This window comes from Microcebus murinus, chromosome 16 (genome assembly GCF_040939455.1).
Source record: "Microcebus murinus isolate Inina chromosome 16, M.murinus_Inina_mat1.0, whole genome shotgun sequence".
Lineage (NCBI taxonomy): Eukaryota > Metazoa > Chordata > Mammalia > Primates > Cheirogaleidae > Microcebus > Microcebus murinus.
This window is the reverse complement of record NC_134119.1, coordinates 63,819,426-63,844,578: the sequence shown is the minus strand read 5'-3', so window position 1 is coordinate 63,844,578 and position 25,153 is coordinate 63,819,426. Positions and strand designations below refer to the sequence as shown.

Genomic DNA, 25,153 nt, shown 5'->3' with positions numbered 1-25,153 from the left:
GACGGGGTCTCGCTCTTGCTCAGGCTGGTTTTGAACTCCTGACCTTGAGCAATCCGCCCGCCTCGGCCTCCCAGAGAGCTAGGATTACAGGCGTGAGCCACCGTGCCCGGCCTAGTCAGTAATTTTATTCATTTGTATAGCTTTACAGCTTTAGTAAAAAAAAAAACAAAAAACCTGTAAATATAAAATGAAAGGAAAAATAATCCCAAACCCTCCCTGACCAAAAAACCAGTTAGTATATGGCAAATATCCTTTCTCACATTATCTTCAGGCAATATATTCACATTGACAGATGATTGTTTATACTAATTGGATCTTACCAAGAGGGTCACAATTTATATTTCTCCCCTAAATGGGTTCTACTCCTCTTACTATGGCTTTGTTAGAAAGATTCTGAGTCTGAAGAATCCCTTTCCTCACTCAATACTTTCACAGGTTTTAACACCAGCTCCAAAAACTTGAAGATGGGCATTCTGACAAAACTTGGTAACACAATTCTCATTTCTAAAGGTTTTTGCCAGTATGGACTTTCTGATGATATAGAAGACGTGAACGGTGCCGGAAGTCCTTATCACATATATCACATTTGTATGGTTTTTCTCCAGTGTGGACTCTCTGATGGGCTTGAAGACGTGCTCTCTGACCGAAGCCCTTACCACATTCTTCACATTTAAAAAGTTTCTCCCTGATGTGAACACCCAGATGGACTCGAAGATTTGAGGGAAGACTGAAGGCCTTACCACATTTCTCACATATATGGGGTTTCTCCCCTGTGTGGACCCTCTGATGATGGCGAAGATTCAAGTTCCTACCAAAGCCTTTCCCACACTGCTCGCATTTGTAAGGTTTTTCTCCGGTGTGGCCTCTCTGATGGTATATAAACTGTGAACTGTATCTAAAGCCCTTTCCACACACATCACATTTGTAGGGCTTTTCCCCAGTGTGGACTCTCTGATGGGACTGAAGACCAGAGGACTGACTGAAGCCCTTCCCACATATACTACATTTGTACGGTTTCTCTCCAGTATGGACTCTCTGATGTACTCGAAAATCTATGGCCTGACTGAAGCTTTTATCACACTCCTCACATTTATAGGGTTTTTCTCCTGAGTGAACTCTCTGATGAGCATAAAGATTTGATCTCCAACTGAAGCCCTTCCCACACTCCTCACATTTATATGGTTTCTCTCCAGTATGAATTACTTGGTGCAGTTTAAGATTTGAACTATAACTGAAGTCCTTACCACACACACCACATTTATATGGCTTCTCTCCAGTGTGGACTCTCTGATGGGTTTGAAGCTTTGAGGACTGACTGAAGCCCTTCCCACATGTTTCACATTTGAATCGTTTCTCTCCAGTGTGGACATTCTGATGGACTTGAAGGTTTGAAGCTTGACTGAAGCCCTTGCCACACTCCTTACATTTATAGGGCTTCTCTCCTGTGTGAACTCTGAAATGGATGTGAAGGTCTGTATTACGGGTGAAGCCTTTCCCACACGCCTCACATTTGTATGGCTTCTCTCCAGTGTGGACTCTCCGATGGCATATTAAGGGTGAATTGTGACTGAAGCCCTTCCCACACACATCACATCTGTAGGGTTTCTCCCCAGTGTGGACTCTTTGATGTATGTGAAAATGTGCTGCCTGAGTGAAGCCCTTCCCACACTCCTCACATTTATAGGGTTTCTCACCCCTGTGGACTCTCTGATGGACACGGAGATTCACACTCCAACCAAAGCCCTTACCACACTCTTCACATTTGTATGGTTTTTCTTCAGTGTGGACTCTCTGATGGCATTGGAAATTTGAACTTTGACTAAAGCATTTACCACATTCCTCACATTTATAAGGTTTCTCTCCAGTATGAGTTCGGTAATGAATGATAAGACCTGTGCTACTACTGAATCCCTTGCCACAGCTGTCACACCTGTAGGACTTTTCTCCTGTATGATTAGATTGGTAAGATGGAAAAGAACTCCTACTGAGGCAATCACCAGATTCATGACATTTATCAGGTTTCTCTCCTGGGTGAATTCTCTGAGTTTGCAGACGTAAGCTCTGACTGAAGCATTTCTCTATGTGAACATTCAGATGCAGGGGAAGCACTGAGCTGTAACTGAAGCCCTTTCCACACTCACCACGTGGTTGGGTTTTCTCTAAGGGTAATTGCTGATTGGAGCCATCACTAGTGTTCTTGCCACATTCATTATATTTGTAGGATTTTTGTTCTGTGTCAATTTTAATATGCTCACTAAATGGTGATTTCTTCATGAAGTCTTCACATATGTGCAGGTTATTTTTCACATAAATTCTTTTACCTCTACTCTGATTCTGTGACTCATTCAGATATGTATTCACCTGAGAATCCTGGGTTTTGAAAATGGAAAATTCTTGATTTTCAATATAAATAGAGCTGTCTCCTTTATGATTCATTATAGTGTTCACATTTTCAGAAACCTGAACAGAGTCACCTTGCAGTAAGTGGGAACTCTTTCTCTGAAAACACCTGGTTAATTCACTGGCAACTTGTTTCCAGATTTGCCAGCAGGATAGCTCTTCATGTGAAAGGTATTTTAAGGCAAATTTTTGAAAAGTCTCCATTTTATTTTGATTCTTGCTGCCTATTAAAAAAAAAAAAGCAATATTCAGAGGTGACAAGTAAATGCTTTGTTCAGAAATATCAGGATTTCACACTTAGGCCATGGCAGAAGGCCTTAATAAATCAGGGGAAGGGTCACATTGTCCTTTGGGTACAAGCAAAGAGTGGGGTCAACAGGCTCCTAACCACTAAATGTAAATGTGATACATTTAGAATCATAAGTCTAACAATTTACTATGAAAACTAAAAGCCTGAAATTAGATGGCTGCAGGGCAACAAAAGACAATCCACATTCCAACCTACATCAATAAAAGCTTACTTATCTTTTCCTCAGTTGGTGTATGACGAGAGGGATTCTACTACCTAATTAGGTTAGAAAAGTTCAGAATGTGGGCATAAAATAGTATTTTAAGTCCTGACAGAAATTGTCCTCTAAGAGTAAGTTTGGGGAAAGCAGTTGGAATAACAACATACATTGTTCTAAAACCTGGTGGAAATCCAGGTCTCTGTACAAGAAGTAGAAAAGGGAAAGCTAATCTTGTACAAGAAAGAACTTGAGAGAGGAAAGAAATAGAGCATAGTGCAGACTCCCAAAGCCAACCCTGAAAAGTAAGAGAAGGAGAGCTACATTCAGCTTAGGAAGCTTTCTGCTAGAGAGCTGAGACGCCTGCTTATTCTCCCACTCCTTTCAGGTTTATGTTAAGGATGTAAAATATAGTTCTTATTGAGGGTCATGGTACAAAATATAAGAAAGACCTTGGCTTAAAATGTTTAGGGGGTAGGGGTTACCAAGTCCTTAATCAGATAATTAATTTGCTCAAATGGAAAGGTATATTCTAGTAATACAAACACTAAAAAAAATATCAGTAGATATGTACACATTTCTGGATATAGCAGGTTGAATAATGACCTTCTCAAAGATGTTCATATCCTGAACCCTAGAACCTGTGAATATGTTAATATACATGGCAAAAAGGACTACACAGATGTGATTAAATTAAGGGTCTTGAGATGGTAGATTGCCCTGGATTATCGAGATAAGCCCAAAGTACTCACAGCAGTCCTTATAAAAGGGAGGCAGCAGGCAAACCTCCCAGATTTCATCTATGCATCTCTCCCTTTTTCTGGTTCTAATTTGTACCCTTTTTGCTATAATAAACCTATAATTATAAATATAGCACTTTCCTGAGTTCTATAAGTCATTCTAACAAATTATCACAGGAACCCCCAAATTTGTAGCCAGTTGGTCAGAAGTGAGCCCAATTATCTGGGAATCCTCAGACTTTTTTTTTTTTTTTTTTGACACAGAGTCTCACTCTGTTGCCCAGGCTAGAGTGCCATGGCATCAGTGTAGCACACAGCAACCTCAAACTCCTGAGCTCAAGCAATCCTTCTGCCTGAGCCTCCTGAGTAGCTGAGACTACAGGCATGCACCACCATGCCCAGCTAATTTTTTTCTGTGTAGTTTTAGTTGACCAATTAATTTCTTTCTATATTTTTGGTAGAGACAGGGTCTCACTCTTGCTCAGACTGGTTTCGAACTCCTGATCTTGAGCCATCCTCCCGCCTCAGCCTCCCAGAGTGCTAGGATCACAGGCGTGAGCCACCCTGCCTGGCCTAGAATCCTCAAACTTTTCCAGCTGGTGTTGAGGGCAGACCTATGGTGGACTATGCCCTCAACCTGTCAAGTATGGCCTAACTTCTGGTGTTTAGTGTCAGAAGTCATTGCAACACACAAACAGCTTCTCACATTGTCTGTGCTACCAGAAAAGATTAATACCATTAGGATGCAAATTATACAGGAAAAATGATTTAGAAATTCTGTAATTTTCTTTTCCTAATCAGAACTCTAATCTCCACAGGCATGTCAGTGCCTTTGGACTTCTGGAAATGTCCAATTCAAAACTTCTAAATAGGCCGGGCACGGTGGCTCACACCTGTAATCCTAGCACTCTGGAAGGCCGAGATGGGCAGATCGTTTGAGCTCAGGAGTTCCAGACCAGCCTGAGCAAGAGCAAGACCTCATCTCCACTAACAACAACAACAAAAAAACTTCTAAATACTGTATGTAGCTTACATAATTGTTTAGGCATTAGAAAGAAGGGAAAGTGGGAAGCTGGCTGTATGAATGAGGCTGTTTTCACCAATGAGAAGCCAAGTTGAAATTGCTACAAGGGAACTGATGATATGTAATGCCTGCTATATTAGCATTGATAATTTTCGACAGTGTAGTTATACATTTTAATACCTGAATAGCATTTATCTTCTAAGGTTAGTGGGTTTGAAACTTTATATATCCAAAGATGTCTAAGAAATTAGGATTATGTTAGACATTCATTGGAACACAATGTTACAAAATAATCCATTAATCACACTTAAAATGTTTAGGGGGTAGGGGTGGTGAGGAAACCAGGTCAGGTAGGGTCTTGCAGTCTTGTAGAACAACTTTAAGTGAAATGGGAAGGCTGTGGAAGGTTCTGAGCAGAGGAATGGCATAATCTATTTGTGCTTTTCAAAGAACTACTCTGCCTACCGTGGAAAGAATGGATTACAGGAATGCAAAAGAAGAACCATGAGGACCACCATGGGTGCTGCTGTCATAATCCAGGCAAGCGATGACAGCACTTGGACAAGGGTGGCAATCACAGACATGGCAAGGTACAGACTAGCTAGTACCTGAAAGAACGGCTGCATGGTTCTCACCAGAATGCTCACTTCTTTGGGTTTCTGTTTCCATTTTCCAAAGCTTTTCTTCCACTTCCAACTGGGATACCATATCTGCTTTGAAGGGAAGATGTCCTATGAAAAGGTAGAGATACATATACTTAAGATGAACACACAACCAAAATATATTTTTGTTCATATCCTATAATCTTCAGAACCTCTAAAGTGATATTTTAAGAACTTTCTGGATCAGGAACTGCAATAAAAAATTTAGGTCATGGCCTAGTTCATGTATATATATAGATCAAATTAGATTTAGGCAACATCTGTTTTCCTTACATTTCTAACATTGTATCTCACATCACTCAATGAAAAATGGTCACAGTTTTTTTGTAATATAAGTAGTTCTTGATAAGGAACTCTGATACTTTCTATCCTTTCTTTTTTATTTTATTTCATGGAAAAAATATCAGTATAATGCACTAAGTTGATTTCATGACCTACCAATGGTCACAACCATAATTTGAAAGACAAAACATAGAAGTTGTCCATTTACAGTCCATTTAAAACAGGGTTTCTCAACTGCGGCTCTACTATTTTGGACTGGCAAATTCTCTGTCGTGGGGGCTGATCTGTGTATTGTAGGGAATTTAGCAGCATTCCTGGCTACTACCCACTAGATACCAACAGTACCCCTCCCCCAGCTGTGACAACCGTCTCCAGACATTGCCAAATGTCCTCTGGGGACAAAAATCACCCTTGATTGAAAACCAGCAATTAATTAATTATTATTTTTTTTGGGGGGGGGACAGAGTCTTACTTTGTTGCCCAAGCTAGAGTGAGTGCTGTGGCATCAGCCTAGCTCACAGCAACCTCAAACTCCTGGGCTCAAGCAATCCTGCTGCCTCAGCCTCCACAGGCATGCGCCACCATGCCTGGCTAATTTTTTGTAATTACATATTTTTAGTTGGTCAATTAATTTCTTTCTATTTTTAGTAGAGATGGGGTCTCGCTCAGTCTGATTTCGAACTCCTGACCTCGAGCAATTCGCCCGCCTCGATCCCCCAGAGTGCTAGGATTACAGGCAAAACCCAGCAATTTAAAAGGACAGAATTGACCAGGCGTGGTGGCTCACGCCTGTAATCCTAGCACTCTGGGGGGCCAAGACGGTGGATCGCTCAAGGTCAGGAGTTCGAAACCAGCCTGAGCAAGAGCAAGACCCCATCTCTACTAAAAATAGAAAGAAATTAAGTGGCCAATTAAAAATATATAGAAAAAATTAGCCGGGCATGGTGGCGCATGCCTGTAGTCCCAGCTACTCAGGAGGCTGAGGCAGAAGGATGGCTTGAGCCCAGGAGTTTGAGGTTGCTGTGAGCTAGGCTGATGCCACGGCACTCTACTCCAGGCAACAGAGTGAAACTCTGGCTCAAAAAAATAAAAATAAAAAAAGGACAGAATTATGCCTGAGCCGAAAGACCAGAAACATCTATCCCTGTTATCCCAGCAATTAGAACAACTTTTGTCTTCAAGAGCAGGGAACCATTTTGAAAGCTCCAAAGCATTGAACAACTGAGCACACAGGGACGCTTAAAGGAGTTGAAGTTAAGTGTCAGATGGTGCCTGTCCTCACCCACTGCAACCAGGTTCTTGAAATTCTCTACCATCACATCTCGGTACAGCTTCCTCTGGGCAGGGTCCAGCAGCCCCAGCTCCTCCCTGGTGAAGACCACAGCAACGTCCTTGAATGTCACTGCCTCCTACAATATCAAGTACATGTAACCTCAATCTTACAACCAACCTCCATTGAAAGAAGGGGAGCAGGGTGGGGATGTAGCTCAGTGGTAGAGCACATGCATTGCATGTATGAGGCCCTGGGTTCAAACCCCACCCATTAAAAAAAAAAAAGGCAGCATCAAGTAGGATAAAGACCCTTGCAAACCAAATGTTACAGATTCTAAGAGCCCAATATTTAGTTCCAACAGTTATCCCCTCTCACTGTCTGCTTCCCTCATCTACACAAAGCCTGGACTTTATCACTTGTTTTTAATGTTTCCAAAGTTCATAGGCCTTTAGCAACCCTTTGGAACAGATATATATTAATAGCTCTTCCTCTGTGTTTTCAAGGCACATGCCATATCCACCTATTGCAGCGTTCACAGCTAACTGAGGAACAGGATCTACAGTCAGGCTGTCTGATAACAAATTTCAAAGTTATGCCCTTTAAGAGTTACAGGCCCTTGGGAAAATTCCTTAATCTCTCACTATCTTAATTTCCTCTTCTCTATGATGGTATCTAAATCACAATGTGTTTCAAAGGATTAGATGAGTGACTATATTAATATATAAGGCACTTAGAATGGTGCCTGGCACATCACAAGTGCTCAATAAATTTGAACAATTAATACCATAATATCGTTATGATCTCTTTCATCCCATTTTGTGATTGCATAGAATAGTCCTTGGAACAGATGATTTATCTTTAATTAATCCAAATAATACATCAATATAATTAATTAGAGATTTTAACTTATAATCAGTACTGTAAAGATCCTTTTACAGAGGAGATCTTAGCCAAGAAGTAGAAATTACAAAGTCATGGAATATTTACTTTTAAAATTTTGAAAGCATAATGGCATATTTTCCTCTCAGAAGGTTTTCCCAATTTACTTTTCACATAAGAGTACAAGTGTTCCTGAATCTCTAGACCCTGAGGAAACAGGACTTAGTTTCTTTTTCTACAGAAACTTGACAATCTAGGAATAATAAACATAAACAAAAAGCTTTTTATTAATATTTCACACATTTTATTATTAATAAAGATCATTTTTTGTATAAATTTGTTTCCTTTTTTATGACAGTCCTATTCATTTCTTTTGCTTATAATCTAGTTGGGTTTTTCTTCATTTTGTTAATCTTACCAGGAATTTAAACTATTAAACCTTTACCTAATGTTTAAGTGTATCTCACCAGTTGGCTATTGTCTTTTACCATTGTGTCCAATAGCTTTTGCTGCAGGGAAATTTAAAACATTTAAATATCAAAAGTGTGCGTAAGCATGGAGGTTCATGGAATGACTAGGAGATAAAACTAGAAGAGAAGAGACAGGCACTCAGATGGGACCTGGATAGTGGGCATGGCTGGGGTCCACCCTCCAAAAGGTCATGTCAGAAACTTCCATGATATACGCACGGGTCTCTAAATGAAAAAAATCTATTGCCTTGTCTCCTTTTCATGAAAATGGAATGCCAGGTATTCCTAACCTAATAGAAGCTTCAGAGTCCAATGAATTGGCTACCTGGGAGAATTTGGACAGTTATAAGATGTCCCCATAAGTCACCTCCATCATCACTCAGTGCTCTGAGGAATAATGCAATGAAGGATAGAAAGGGCTGGCAAGACATTTAAGTACTAGACCTTAAACTATGTACATATAGTTGCGTTGATGAAATAAATTAACACAAGAAAGAAAATAGATGAATGATGAAAACATACACACATAGGAAGAAAAAAATAGCTCTTCACTGAAAACATCTAATATTAATAATATTACACCAAGTCATACTTGGATGTTCTGTTTATAACACCTAAGGGAACCAACATGAAATTTAAGACATGAACCTCTTCAATTTAGAGTTCTTAAAACTTTAAGGACAAACAATGCGGAATTCCACTAGAACTCCTTTTTGAGGATAAAGATTGTATGTAGAAAAAGTATAGCTGCATTTACTTTAAAGTAGTAAAATTATCAAATTCTCTGAAAGTCTGAATAAGGAATAGCTTTTGTGTTTGTTTTTTTTTTTAAAGGATATTGCAATTCAATGGCACTTAAAATGCAAGTGCCGTAATTAAATGAAGAAATCACAATTTAAACTTTCATTTATTCCTGTATTGCAAATACAGAGTTACAAATCCGTATGAAAAAGAATTATGGGAGAGTGAAAAAAGCTGATTTATAAGCAGGGCAGTAGCATAGATTATTTTAAAGTTTCTATTATTTCTTCAAAGATTGTTTTGTAAAATAATAAAGGTGATAAACTAAAACAAACAAAACATACACACGTCAGCCATACAACATGCACTATTTTCCTTAATCTTCCCAAGGAAGATAAAAAAATATGCCTAATCTTTAAGAAATAAAATCACACCTTAAGAGGCAGAAAGGAATACCTTACATACCTGAAACTTGGTCATTTTCTCCTGCTCCTTCTGGGGAAGGTCAGAGTCATGAGAAGGCATAACTGGAGAAGACCAAAGAAGTCGTGAGAGTCAGGCCAGAGCTGCAATTAGCTCATGTGGATCTCTGTAGGACTTATATAAGAGTGGCCCTACATCCAGACAGATGCAGCCACATCCAGCTTGATAAGCAGAACATGGACTGAATTCCAGCTACTAACAGGACTATCAGCACAATGTCACCGGACAGTGAACAATCTGCATAGGCAAATGCAATATCCCTACTTATAGATTCCTGATCATAGGGATGGTAGGAAATGGAAGAGTATAATAGCACGTGGGATAAAAAAAAAAAAAAAAAAAAAAGTGGGCTCTAGAATCAAGTGCCTAGGTTTAATTCCTAGAAATGATACTTATCACCTGTGTAACCTTAGGGATATTAAAAAACCTCTGTACCTCAATTCTGTCAACTGTACAATGAGAATAGGATAAGAATTTAAATCGTACCCACCTCATAGGATTGTTCCAAAGAGTAAGTGAGTAGGTGGAAAGTTCTAAGAACCAGGAATCCCTTTCCGCTACAAAAAAAGCAAATGATTATAGAATTGATTAGGGGAGAGGAAAATTAAAAAAAAAAGGCAGATGATATACACTGTGCTTGCAAATATTGCTTTCCTATGAAAGTCACCTTTAATTCCTGAAAAGCCTAATTTTGACTTAAAATTTCTTCTTACTTAGTAATTTGTTGCCCAGGTAGTAATATTTTATTGACACTGGTATCAGTATTCTAGAAAGTATTATTTCAGGTCAATTTACTTCATGAAGCCAGAAAAGATCACTGGTAAATCCCTTTTATCATATGTGCATGGAGATAAAGAAAAACACATAGCAAAGAGAAAGATAAAGAACAAACAAAAAGAAAAATCAAGAAACATGAAAGATAAATTGAAAGGCTCTGACATTTGTCAATAGGAATGTGAGAAGAGAAGAATGGAGGAAATGGTAGTGTTATTAATAATTTCAAGAGGAAATTATTGAGAATTTCCCACAATTGATAACAGACATGAGTTCACATAGAGGAATTCTTAAGAGTACAATTAAAAAATACATATACTCCTAAACAAAACAAATCATAGTAAAACTCAGGAATGTAAAAGACTAAAAAACAAACACAAAGAACTGAAAATAACAAAAACAATCTTCACGCTCAAAGAAGAAATAGTTTACCTAAAAGAAATGACAATTAGAATGACAGAAACAGGGTAATAGAACAGAGACTTAAAAGAAGTGACTATTATCTCCAGAGTAAAGAAACAAAATAATTGTCAACCCTGAATTCTATGTTCAACTAAATATTTACATGAGGAAGAAACAATATTTTAGCTGAACAAAAATGAAGAAAAGTTATAACTATATGAACCCTGAAAGATGGACTTCAAGAAGCAATGGTGGCTGGGCACAGTGGCTCACGCCTGTAATCCTAGCACTCTGGGAAGTTAAGGCGGATGGATTACTCAAGGTCAGGAGTTCAAAACCAGCCTGAGCAAGAGCGAGAACCCGTCTCTACTATAAATAGAAAGAAATTAATTGGCCAACTAATATATATAGAAAAAATTAGCCAGGCATGGTGGTGCATGCCTGTAGTCCCATCTACTACTCGGGAGGCTGAGGCAGCAGGATTGCTTGAGCCCAGGAGATTGAGGTTGCTGTGAGCTAGGCTGTCGCCATGGCACTCACTCTAGCCCGGACAACAAAGCAAGACTCTGTCTCAAAAAAAAAAAAAAAAAAAAAAAGAAGCAATGGTAAAATATTTGTAAATATACTGGCAATATAATAATCTTTGTTTAAAAAAAAAAAAAACTCCAAGAATTATATGACAAATTTGAGGGTGGTTATAATAAACATAGACTTACAACCTAGCCTACATTAAAACAAACAAACAAAAAGAGTACATCATCTAATTTTAAGTATTTTTTAGTCTCTATAGTTTTCAGAATAAGAATACATGCTGAATAAATTTAGCATTGAGAAAGATAATAATTTTTCAAAGTTAAAAGAATGACCTAAGACCAAATTCCAAACCAGTTGAACACAAATAAAAGGAAGCAATGCAAAGCCTGTAAACACACACACAGTAGAAATATATACATACATGTTAACAAACAGATTATTCCAGACTGCATTAAAAATAAAAATCCAACTATATGCTAAGAGACAGTACTAAAACATAATGACAAAAAAGTCTGGAAGAAAAGGATTAATATACTAATTAAACACCAAAAGAAAGCTTTGGTTTCAGAGATCATGGTAGAATTTAAGAAAAGGTGACCTGATGTTTGGAATAAGTTTAAAATACTCCAGTCAAAAAATAGGGGATGCAGACAGTTTGCAACAGATGTTGAAACTAAGTGTTGGTTACGTGGGATTCACTATATTATATTCTTTACAGTTGTATATGCTTAAAATTTTCTCTATTAAGAAAAAAAAAACCTACATAGAATACGAAACCCATTTAGAGAAACAGCCATAACAAATACTAAAGAAAAACATATTTTTATTATAAGTAATTTTTTGTTGGTTCATTTTATATTTTCTATGTTATCTATAACATCACTGTTAAATATTGAGTCACATATGTAATTTTAAATTTTCTAGCAGTGCCATTTTAAAAGGGAAAAAAAAACAAAAAAACAAGTTAATTTTAACAATATATTTTATTTAAGTCAACTTATCCAAAATATAATAATTTCAACATGTAATCAATACAAAATATTATTGATGAGCCACCTTACATTTTTTGTACCATCTTTAAAATCCACTGTGTATTTCACATTTACAGACCATCTCAATTTGGACTAGCCAAGTGTTCATCAGGCACACATACATGGCTTATAGCTACTAGATTGGATAGCATACCTCTAAAATCAGCATTAATTTCTTCTATTAACTAGGATATGACACATTTGACATGGAATGAAATTAAATAAATGAAATCTTTTAGAATTTTTTTCCTAAACCTCCAAAATTCATCACTGTAGCTTTTCCAGGTCTTCCACAGTAAAGTTCACATCTACTTTCCCAGGGCTGATTTCAAAGGACTCCCATTTAGTCACATGGATTACCATTTAGGATAACTGAAGGTGATCATATTACTGGTGTTAAGATCACAGGCTCTTAAAAAACACTACTTGGGTTCAATTCCAAATCTACCTCTTAATATTAAGTTGAATGGCTTTGGGAAAGTAACATAAGCTCTCTCTACCTTATTTTTCTCATCTTTAAAATATGGATAATAGCATGTCAACAGAAAAGAAGCCAAACTCTGTAAAATAATTTTTTTTTTTTTGAGACAGAGTCTCACTCCGTTGCCTGAGCTAGAATGCCGTGGTGTCAGCCTAGCTCACAGCAACCTCAAACTCCTGGGCACAAGCAATCCTTCTGCTTAAGCCTCTCGAGTAGCTGGGACTACAGGCATGCACCACCATGCCCAGCTAATTTTTTCTATATATGTTTTTAGTTGGCCAATTAATTTCTATTTTTAGTAGAGACGGGGTCTTGCTCTTGCTAAGACTGGTTTCAAACTCCTGACCTTGAGCGATCCTCCTGCCTTGGCCTCCCAGAGTGCTAGGATTACAGGCCTGAGACACCTCACCTGGCCTGTAAAATAATTTTAAAGTGATTTATTCTGAGCCAAATTTGAGGACCATGACCTGGAGCCACGCCCAAGAATCCTTGAGCCAGTGGACTCGCCATGGTTGGGTTACAGTTTGGTTTTATAAATTTAGGGAGACAGGGGTTACAGGTAAAGTCACAAATCAAGACGTGGAAGGTGTACCTTGGTTTGGCTGGAAAAGGTGGGCCATCTCGAAGTGGCGGCTTACAGGTTACCGGTGGGTTTGAAGATTATTTGGCTTGTAATTGGTCAAAGGCATGAAGCTTTGTCTAAAGGCTTAGAATGTTTTAAGATAATGAGGTCTGTTAATCAGGGACCAGCCACCAGACATATATTTGTTGTGTAATTTGAGGACCCATAGGTTTGTCTTGCATACCCTTAGGCCTGTTAATGGGTTATAGAGAATATCTCCAAGAAGGGAGGGGGTGATGATGAGGTGTGTCTGACCTCCCTCCTCCTGGGAGGCAATTTAGTTCTAGGATATCCTCTTGGCCAAGAAGGGGTCCATTCAGTAAACCGGTGGAGGGGAGGCTTAACATTTTATTTTAGTTCACAAACAAAACCTACTTCCATATAGTCCATAAAAAATGCCTTAAAATCTAAATGGTAAGATGTTATTAATAATTCTCATTGCTAAGTACTCATTCTCACATTTACTCAACAAATGTTTCATCATTTTCCAGTAGTAATTTACTACTGAGTGAAGGAAACTTGATTAACTAAAAGGAGAAACGACAAAACAGGTACATTCAGTAGTATGTACCTGCAGCTATGCTGTGAGAAGCCAAGAAGTTTCTCCTTCCTCCTCTTTCTGCATTCAGTGGCGGTGAAGAAAAGGCTTCGTGAAAAGGTCGTGGTGAATTGGCACGAATGAGTCTATGTCCCGGATAAACCGCAGTGAACACCCTCAGGCACTGGTGCAGGATCACTCAATCCTTCCTTAAAAAAAAAAAAAAAAAAAAAAAAAAATCAGTAAAAGTTCGGGAATGGTCTCCTAATGGATGTGGCAGAGGACCGTGGCATTCTCCTTGAGCCCTGACCTTATTTCTCTCTTCACTGGGGCTTCCAGTAAAAACGGCGTTTGTGAGGAAATAACTGTATCAATACCAAACTGGTATCAGCTGCTGCCACTGTTCTAAGCTTTTGAAATATATTGTCTCATTTAATTCTACTGACATCCCTACCCAGTGCCTACTATCTTATTGCTATTTTACAGATGAGGAGACTGGAGCGCAGAGGTAGCAGTAAATAACTGGCTACGTGTCACACTGATACAAGTAGCGCTGCTCGGTAAGCAGGGCAGGAGAGCAGAGGGAATCCGAACTTCCGGCCTCCGCCGGCGGCCGCGACTTCTCCATCCTAAGACTGCCGGCTGGGTAGCGAACAGTCCCACGCTCGGCTGAAAAGGCTCGAGTGGTCGTGGGGGTGCAGGGTTGACTCACCTCCCGGACCGAAAGATGGTGGCGGCTTCGCTTTCCCAGGGCGGAAGTGGTTCTGAGTACCTGGAGGCCCTGAACTACACTTCCCAGAAGCCCCGAGGGACACAGGAGGCACAGCACCGCGGTCCGGCAGCCCAATTGTTTCCGGACAGAATTGTGGACTACATTTCCCAGAACTCCCAAGAGAAGGAAGAACCATCTGTGTCCCGCCCTCCTGTCCTCTTAGAGATTAAAAACAGAGGGAGCGAGCGCGCACGTGTGTGAGACCAAAAAAACATTCGAGGGGTTTCCCCCGGACGACATCCAGAATCCCCTTCGTGGCTTCCTGTCATTTTTGTTCTCCTATTCCAGTAGAGTTTAGCTTTTTCCCACTTACAAATAAACAAAAACATCAGTATATATGTGAAGAATCGGAGCCCTAAAAAAAGAGACGACTGTAAGAAACAGATTGTATGATCTTTTACTAATAAAATTATACCCACCACTTTCCAAAAAAAGGGGAAAGCCTTAGTTTTTACATTTAACAAGATTAATAGGAACAGTACTTTGAGATACGAAAAGAATGAAAGACAAAAAAAAAAAAAAAAGCAACGGAGGCAGAATATATTGTGGATTTCTACTTTTATTAATAGCACAAATAATTTAGAACTTGCCCACTGAGGGTAACTAGACATTGTGTGAAAACAAGCTTTGGCATAGACTTGTATGATCAACTTTTCAAAGCAATTGTAATCATTCTTCATGGAGTTTCTGAATTTGAAAGATAGGCAAATTTCTTAATTCAAGGCTTACGCCATGGTCATTACGGACTATTAAAATTAGGTGGGTGTGGTGCCCCCCCCCCTGTAGTCCCAGTTACTTGGGAGACTGAGACAGGAGTATCGCTTGAGCCCAGGAGTTCCAGGATACAGTGAGCCATGATTGGGCCACCGCAATCCAGGCTGGGTGATAGAGCAAGATGCTCTTAAAAAAAATAAATAGTTAAAATAAAAATAAAGATGATTATTATTTGCTCAGATGTGTGACACAATTGATGTTTCAAAGAAATGTGGGTTGGAAGAAGAAAGCAATACCTAAAAATATCCACATATCCACTAAAATAACATTTGTAGTTCTCATTTACTGAATATGTATTCTTTATTCTACTATGCACAGCTGTCTGTTATGGAGCACCTAATGTGTGCCAGGAACTATTCTAAACTATTTAGACTCTAGGACCCTCACTCCATTTCCACAATGACTTCTTACAGTAAATATTATTATTTCTTCTATTTTACTGGTTACAAACCAGAGGCAGAGAGAGGTGAAGTAATTCATCCCATGTTACTAAGTTATTATGCACTAGAGCCAGTAGGAGTTGGTCCTTTGAAGAATTTACTACAAACAGCTGTTCTGCCCACTGTCCTCTGCTGCAAGTAGCAGGATGCAATTCTTCACCTGCCAGTTTGGCCCACAAAGAACTGAAGAGAGCAGGTGGAAGGGGGTCAGCTATCTCCGTTCATAAAAACCCTCACTAAGCCTCCTTCTGTGCTGACTCTCTTTTCAGACTCAGCCCACCCGCACACGGGTGAATAAAGCAGCCATGTTGCTCTCACATAGCCTGTGTGTGACATGTGTCCTTTGGGTCATTCATTCACCCTTTCAGTGTAAAAGAAACGTACAGCATAGGGATTATTAACACAGATTTGGGTTATGAACTCCTTGGATTCAAATGGCAGTTCTGCTTCTTACTCACTTCACTGTAAGTCTTGGGAAAACAACATATACTCCCTAAGAGAAAATGGGGAAAAAAATACTCTTTCTTTGCCAAAAGGGCCTGTTTTACCTTTCCTTTTTTTTTTTTTTTTTTTTTGAGACAGAGTCTCACTTTGTTGCCCAGGCTAGAGTGAGTGCCGTGGCATAAGCCTAGCTCACAGCAACCTCAAACTCCTAGGCTCAAGTGAGCCTACTGCCTCAGCCTCCCGAGTAGCTGGGACTACAGGCATGTGCCACCATGCCTGGATAATTTTTTCTATCTAAAAGTTGGCCAATTAATTTCTTTCTATTTATAGTAGAGATAAGGTCTCGCTCTTGCTCAGGCTGGTTTCTAACTCCTGACCTCGAGCAATCCGACCGCCTCGGCCTCCCAGAGTGCTAGGATTACAGGTGTGAGCCACCGCGCCCAGCCTCCCTTTCCTTTTTCTTAGAGTATTTCCATTAGAAACCTAGTTTTCTTCAGGTTATGAGACTGACACGCTAAGAGGGCGGCGACTAGAAACCTAGTATTTCTGAATTCTTTCTCTAACCTTTTGATATGCATGTAAATCTTATTAAAGACTAAGTAAATTTCTTACCAGGCTTACAACCCAGAAGTATTTTTCAAAGGTCCGGGATTTGTCCCTTTTAAATGTAAACATCTGAGAAAATAACACCCCAGTGTTCCTATTACTGTAAGAGTTTCATCAAGATCCCTTTGTGTGAGCTGTAAATCCGCTACCAGGGGAGGTAAAAGAGTTTTATCATTCCTTTGGATAAAGTCAGTTAACTAAAACAAATATTTACTCAATTAACTAAGACTTGATTCTCAAGTAAATTTAGGATGAAATTATGAAAGATTTGCAGCAAATGTTGCAGTCAAGTACTCTTATAAAAATACATTAATTTTGAGAACTGATCACACAGTGGTTAAACATAGAATAGTATAAAAAGCTTATAACTGCTTGACTGTATACATAAGGTGGAATTTCTCTGTAATCTCTTTCTGTAGTTTATCTACAATACTATACTCTGGATATCCTTATTAAGTAATTATTTTATTACTGTTTTGCTTGCCTTCTTTTTCTACGTTGTGTAGAGACGACTGCTACCTCCGTATCCTCATCTGTTAAAAAAAAAAAAAAGGATAATAGTACTTACCCCATAGGGCTGTTTGGCCATTTAATGAATTAATTCGTATAAAACTATGAGAAACTGCTACTAATGACATTACTTAAGGGATAAGGAGAATGGGACAGAGAAAGATCCCTAAGTAACTCGCATAACGTTATAACACTAGAAGTGGCAGAGCTGGCAGGTAGGTGGGAGAGGCTGGCTGGGGAACGCAGGAGACCCTCAAACTGGGCGACAAGCGACCAGGTCAACCACAACCCAAAGGTGCACGAACTGCTCTACACGGAGGCTCGCCAAGGGGAACGCAAACGGCTCCCAACTCAATCCTCCGCAGGTGGCCGCGGCTTCTCGGTCTCTCCTCGAGACGAGACTCAGGGCTCCGATGGTTTCCGGTCCAGGCAGAGAAAGCTTGGAGGGTCCCCGCGGATCAAAGACTTGTCTCCCTGAACTCTCCTACAGCGAAGGAGCCTCCTTGCGACTGGAGAGAGCCCGGGGACCACTTCCCAGAATTCCCTAGCCCTGACATCCAGAAGCGGAAGTGCCCGCTGCTACACGGACCTCAGACTACACTTCCCAGAATGCTCCAGAGGAAAACAAAGTGTAGCCCCGCCTCCTGGAGAGGAAATACATCCGAGTACCCTGAGCTCCTGGGTATTCTTAGAATCTCGGCCAAGTTTTGTCATTACATTGTGGAAGTGTCTGCCTTGGTCTCGCCTGCCAATTTTTGCTGTTAAAAGCTTTAGCCTTCTTGAAGAGGCTCGGGGACGAGGTCAGGAGGAGAAGTGTGCCTGGTAAAACCCCAAAGAACTGCACAATTAGGAGTAAGGATAAAAGGGAAATGGAGTGTCTTCAGTAGGACAGAAGCCAAACTTTCAGATCACCTCAGTACCTGAAAATAGATTAAAGTGAACCTTTTTTTGTTAGTATCTTTAGGCACCTGACAGAAACAAATAAAAATCCTCTATAGAGAAAGACAGCCGTCTGAGAGCTGATGTTATTTCTATAATTTTATAATATATTCATACTGGACAAAGTACAGTAGACCTTGAAGAAAACAGCATTATAAGATATGCAAAGAAACACCTCATAATAATGAAAGTTTCAGGTTGTATGTTCAACCTCATCACTACTATTTAACATAGTACTAGATATTCTAGCCAGAGCAGTCAGAAAAAAGAACAGTCTTTCAAATTGGAAAAAAGTAGAATTATCTCTGTTTGCACATGACTTGATCTTATATAGAGAAAGATTCCATGTACATACAAAAAAGTTAGAACTAATAAAAAAAAAGTTAGCAAAGTTGTAGGATACAAAATCAACACTTAAAATCAGTTGCTACCAAAAAAATAGGCGGGATTGAAAAAGAAATAGAAATTTTTGAAAATCAGTTGCATCTCTATACACCAACAATGGCCAACACAAAAAGGAAATAAAGAAAATTTCATTTACTACACCATCAAAAAGAGTAAAATACTTAGGGATAAACTTAAATAACTGAAAGACTTATACACTGAAAACTATAGAACATTGATAAAAGAAATCAAAGAAGAAATAAATAAATGGAAAAACATCTTGTGCTCATGTATTGGAAGACTTAATAATATTAAAATGTCATACTACCCAAAGTGATATACAGATTCGATGCAATCCCTATCAAAATCTGATTAGCATTTTGGTTTTCACAGAAATTTTTTAAAAAATCCTAAAATTTGTATGGACTCTCAAGGGACCCCTAATAGCCAAAACAATCCTTAAAAATAAGAACAAATTGGAGGCCTCACACTCCCTGATTTCAAAACATATTACAAAGCAATAGGAACTAAGATGATGTGGCATACAGACAGATGTATAAACAATGAAACACAGTAGAAGACCCAAAATAAACTTCTGCATATATGGCCAAATGATTTTTTAGGAGCACCAATACTACACAATGGGGAAAGGACAGACTCTTCAACAAATGGTCTTCGGAAAACCAGATATCCACATGCTAAAGAATGAAGTTGGACCCTTACCTTACACCATATACAAAATTTAACTCAAATTTAACTCAAACTCAATTTAACTCAAAATTTAACTTAAATGGATTAAATACCTGAAATGTTAGACCTAAAATAATTAAACTCCTAGAAGAAAACATAGAGTAAAACCTTCATGGCATTGGATTTGGCAATGATTTCTTGGATATGAAACTAAAAGCACAGGCAACAAAGTAAACAATAGACAAATGGGACTCACCAAACTCAAAAACTCTGTACCAAAAGAAATAGTCAACAGAGTGAAAAGGCAACCTATGAAATGTAATAAAATAATTGCAAATTATATGTCTGATAAGGGGTTAATATTCAGAATATAGAAAGAATTTCTAAAATTCAACAATAACAAAAAATTTCCCAAATATTCTGAATTAAAAATTTGACAAAGGTCTTAAATAGACATCTCCCAAGAAGATATACAAATTGTCAATAAGCACATGAAAAGATGTTTGACATTACTATTCATTAGGGAAATACAAATCAAAACCATAATGAGATGTCACTTCATAGCCATCAGGATGGCCACTATCAAAGGATATAACGTTGGGACACTTGTGCATTGTTGGCTGGAATGTAAAATGGCACAGCTATTGTGGAAAACAGTATATAGGTTTCCCCCCAAATTAAAAACAGAATGACCAGTTGACTCAGCAATTCCACTCCTGGATATATATCCAAAATAATTCACATCAAGATCTCAGAGATATTTTCACACTGATATTCATCGCAGCATTATTCACAAGAGGTGGAAGCAATCCAAGTGTCCATTGACAGGAGAATGGACAAAGAAAATGTGCTACATACAGACAATCAAATATTATGCAGCCTTAAAAAAGAAGGAAAACCTGTCACATGCTATATAACATGAATGAACCTCGAGGACATTATGCCAAGTGAAATAAGCCCATCACAAAAGGACAAATGCTGTATGATTCCACTCATATGAAGTACCTAAAGTAGTCAATCATAGAAATAAAATGTAGAAAGTGGTTAACAAGAGCTGGGAGGAGGAAGGAGGAAATAGTATTTAATGGGTATACATTTTCAGTGTTGTAAGATGAAAAAGTTCTAGAGATCTGTTGTACAATGTGAACACAATTAACACTAATAAACTGTATACTTAAAAATGGTTAAGATGGTAAATGTAATGTCACATGTTTACCATATTTTTTAAGACACATACATACACACACACACCCCCCTTGCAAAGAGGCCTACTAGGCATTGTGTCTCTTTCCCAGTGGTTTTAGAAGGGCCAGATGTAGCTATTTGTTCTTCACTTTAGAATGGATATGTTGAGATGTCTGAGACCACTGGTCCTTTAGAAATCTAATGAAGGTGGTCAGCCCCTGAATTTTTGTGTTATTATCCATCCTCTCTCATGTATTATATATGTCTAACCAAGATGTTTGGTGTAATCACTTCTTCCTGCTTAGAAAGTTTAGTCACTATTATATTTATAATGTATTAGGCCAGAGTGATGTTCTGTGGAATGAAGAAGCAATTAAGATTTATACAGACTAGGCCAGGCGAGATGGCTCACGCCTGTAATCCTAGCACTCTGGGAGGCCGAGGAGGGCAGGCGGATTGCTCGAGGTCAGGCGTTCAAAACCAGCCTGAGCAAGAGCAAGACACCGTCTCTACTATAAATAGAAAGAAATCAATTGGCCAACTAATATATATAGAAAAAATTAGCTGGCCATGGTGGCACATGCCTATAGTCCCAGCTACTCGGGAGGCTGAGGCAGGATGATCGCTTGAGCCCAGGAGTTTGAGGTTGCTGTGAGCTAGGCTGACACCACAGCACTCACTCTAGCCTGGGCAACAAAGCGAGACTCTGTCTCAAAAAAAAAAAAAAAAAAGATTTATACAGACTATAGCAGGATCAAACAATTATTTCCATAAGGAGCCAGGTAGTATGATAAATATTTGAGGATTTGCAGACCACATGATCTCTGTGGTCAACAACTCAGCTCTAGCACTTTAGCACAAAAGAACCTAAAGATAATATGTAAAGAGTGGTCATGGTTCAATGAGACTTTTTTATTTACAAAAACAAGTGGCAGCCAGATTTAGTCCACAGACCACTTTGCCAATCCCTAATTGTGAAAAATTTGGAACACTGATGCAGCACTGAACTGAGACCTTTGGAGTATATTGATGGCTTCCCCAGACAAAAATAAACTTCTTTGGATGATATTTACTAGTGGGTATGGTTTAAAAAGCATATATCGTCTTAATGGCTATATATCAGGTGCCATCAGACATGTTGATTTGCTACAGTAATGAAACTACATCTGAAGCTGAAATTGGAGTCAACTCCTAATTAAGTTTTAAATAATCTCCTGTCATTCTCCAAGATTTGCCTATCTTCTGCACAGTTCAAATAAGTGAATAAATGAAAATGTGATAGAAATCATGACTCCTGCAACTTTCCAGATACCGCTAGTGGCACTAATTTCTGCAACCCTTCCAAGAATGTGGTTTTGCTTTGGATTTCCTATTTTGGTACATACAAGGCAGTCACAGTGTTCACATGTCCTTTCTTACCAAAACAGCCCTTGTTCCATGAGTCAGGGAACCAATGAGGATTCTGTAAGCTTTTGAATGCAACTATTTCAACTCTGCATTCTGGGACTTAGGAAATGACCATAGGATGAGTTCGGGAATCCATTTGGACCACCACAAATGGACCTAAGCAAGGACACTCATTATTTGTCCTCCAAACACTCTTCTAACTGGTGGACCACACTGACATTTTGGGGTTCTGGGATTTAGTACCAATTGAGCTCTAGTGTCCAGTCATCCCTCCATAGTCTAGTTGTTTTCATTTAACTGGTGCACAGACTCCATTAAATATGGCTGCAAGTCACTTTGGGGGTGTCTGGGGTAATTTATGGTAGTATAAGTCAGTTTAGGCAGCATATTAGGGTACTTCCACTAGGGGAAATACCTGCCCTGCCCTTCATTGAAGGTGCTCTGGGAATGGGAACCGACATAATGGAACTGGCGGAGAGTATACAACTCTCCCATGTTGATTTACCAGACCTAGAGCTTTTCCACTTATTAAAATCAAGTAGGAATTTGGTAGGCTTCTGATATTTGTGTATTAACCTATTCAGAGGATCCCTTTGGCTTTGCTGCTCATTATGATAAACATACTTTGTCTTCACCAATGAAGTGACTCCACTTAACCCCTCATGCTCCAGGATCTCATGATCCTCATTGAATTCAATAAGCCCACCTCGATATCATAATTTCCCTCTCATTCCTGGTCTAAGAGTCCCTACAGAGCTCTCCAAGATTGCCAATGCTCCTCTCACCAATGGATTTCTCAAATACGTGGCAAAGAGAGTGTTCTCTGTGCTCTCCCAAAGCACACAGGGGTTGGGTAAGAAGGTCTTACATGATAAATCCACTCCAGCACTCTGGCATTCTTGTTTATGTATATATACAGCAGTTCTGAGTTGGGGCAATTTTGTGCCCCCCCCCCACATACCCCAGGGAACATTTGGCAGTGATTGGAGACATGTTTGCCTGTTATGACTGGTGTTTGTGCACATATTTCTGTGTTACTGGAATCTGGTGGTTAGGAGCCAGGGATACTATACTGCTAATCACCCACAGGACATCCCCCAACAAAGCTATTCAGTCCAAAATGTCATTTGTGCAATGGTTGAGAAACTCTGTTCTACAACATACTCACAAAGTTCTGCCATTTTGACTTTAAGGCAGGCTAGCTTTGCATTCAGGTTTCAGTCACTCAACTGAGCAAACTGTTGAAGGCATTCCCAGGTGCTCAACCTACCACAGTGCATCTGGAACGACTGTTCGGTACACCAATAACAAACCTAGCCTAATCGTCTTTATATTACTTCCATCTGATTCGATACCCTTAAGCTCCACAACCATATATATTTCTCGGGTTTCTACTGACATAAATTACAAAAAAATTCTTATTTGGGCTAGTATAGTAGCTTTTCATGGTCATACCTGGTACTTGATGACTTCTCCCCCCATTGCCTGCAAGGACTTGATCTCATTATAAGTCTAGAAAAATGAGGTAGTAGAGGGCACGTCTTGAGGATCTACAGTTCCTTGCAAGAAAACTATCTGAGGGAGGTCATTACAGGTTTCTCAAGCAAGGGGAGAGTAACCTCAGAAAGGGGAGGAAGGGCTCTTTCTAATGGCAAAGGATGTTCTGCTAAATTTAGAGGTAGTCCTCAGCTTTGCTGGAGTCTGCCCATATGTTCCCATCCCAATTTTTCAGAATTCCACTCCTTCCCCTTGATGCCCTGTGACAGAAGAGACTCTACAAGGCTTTGAATTCAATGTGTTGTCAGTCAGCCCCTGACTGCATTTAACTTTGGGTGCCTCTTTTTTCAAAAACTAAGAAATGTTAATACATAACAAGTCCCCCAAAATGTTAACATGTAGCCAAACTCAAAGCTAAGATAGGAAAATCTCCCTGAAGCCTAAAATGAAGAACTCTAGCCCACAGTGGCAAGTGGGAGTTGAAACTTAATAGCTAACATAGGCCAAGGGAACTGGATACAAGTAAGTTTAATTTAGAATGTAAATAGGAGTCAAGGTCATAGGAGCCATGAACAATGGGACTCAGCAGTGAACTACCCAACACTACAAATGTAAGAGCATCTCTTCCATTGGTTGTAAAAAAAAGAAACCATTCCTCAGTTGCTAGTGCCATCTTTAGACCAATCTAACAACCAAAAGGGCAGATAAGAGAATCAAAAGGCAACCATTCTAGTTGCCTTAGACTGAAGCAGCTCTAAGTCCTACTCTACCTGTGGTCTTTTCAGTTATGAGAGATAAATGTTAAGTGAAAGTCATGTAACATAGGAGTCAACAGACTTTTTCTGTAAAGTGCCAGAAAGTATTTTAGATTTTGTGGACCACAGTGTTTGTTTCACAAGTACTAAACTGTGTCATTGTAGTGAGAAAGTAGCCATAGATGACAATACATAAAAGGGGCGTTACTGTATTCCAATAAAGCTTTCAAGGCAGTGAGCCAGGTTTGGCTCACAGGGGAGAGTTTGCCAACTCTTGGCTTAACCCACTAAACAAATTATCTTGAGAGTTAGGGGGCTATCCTGGTATCTACAAGAGCAAACTAAACATCAGAAACCCAGATTTCTAATGCAATTTGAGGTAGCATGGACTTTACATACTTAGCATGTGAAGATGTGGTCCAGGAAGCCACAGGAAATTGCAGGAACCTGTTTCTCACATTAACCAACTGAGTAAAGCCATTTAACCATCACTGAAATGTCTAAAAAGAAAGAAAGGGTAGGTATTCAATCCTGCTTAACTGCTTGCTCCGATCATTAATCTCTGCTGGCATCATGCTGTTCCCTCTCTATGCATATCTTTTCCTCAGGGAATCTTTTTAAATTTTACCTTCAAAGGCTATTTTCACTCTCTATCTTTAAGGTTTGCCCTCACCCTATTCCTTTGTAATAAATTTTTTTCATCATTCCTTTTTACCACAGTTCAAGATTCTTTGCCAAACAGTGCCTGGAAAGACTCAGGCATTTCCCCAATCAGATCAAGATGGAAAGAACATGCAGTGCTCTGGGCTACCCATTCAGTCAGTAAGGAATCTGACAGGAATAAGGATGCATTAATTCCTACTATTGAAATTATACTAAAATCTTTTAGGCTCTATTTGTGCCTATGA

At 39.2% G+C, this 25,153-nt stretch overlaps 1 protein-coding gene across 2 annotated transcripts; it reads right to left on the bottom strand.

Moving 5' to 3' along the window:
- Positions 1-181: 181 nt before the first annotated feature.
- Positions 182-15,042, bottom strand: ZNF227 (zinc finger protein 227). 2 transcript variants are annotated; one of them, XM_012761282.3, is made up of 7 exons: positions 14,555-15,042; positions 13,876-14,051; positions 9,951-10,017; positions 9,443-9,504; positions 6,897-7,023; positions 5,306-5,401; positions 182-2,624 (listed from the first exon to the last, which is right to left on the bottom strand). In XM_012761282.3, exons 4-7 carry the CDS (start codon positions 9,500-9,502, stop codon positions 505-507), a joined length of 2,403 nt encoding a protein of 800 aa, XP_012616736.2. In that variant the 5' UTR covers positions 9,503-9,504; positions 9,951-10,017; positions 13,876-14,051; positions 14,555-15,042; the 3' UTR covers positions 182-504. The 2 variants fall into 2 exon arrangements, with proteins under 2 accessions (XP_012616736.2, XP_012616734.2); XM_012761280.3 differs by having other exon boundaries at positions 5,279-5,401; positions 14,555-15,041.
- Between the last annotated feature and the right edge of the window lie 10,111 nt (positions 15,043-25,153).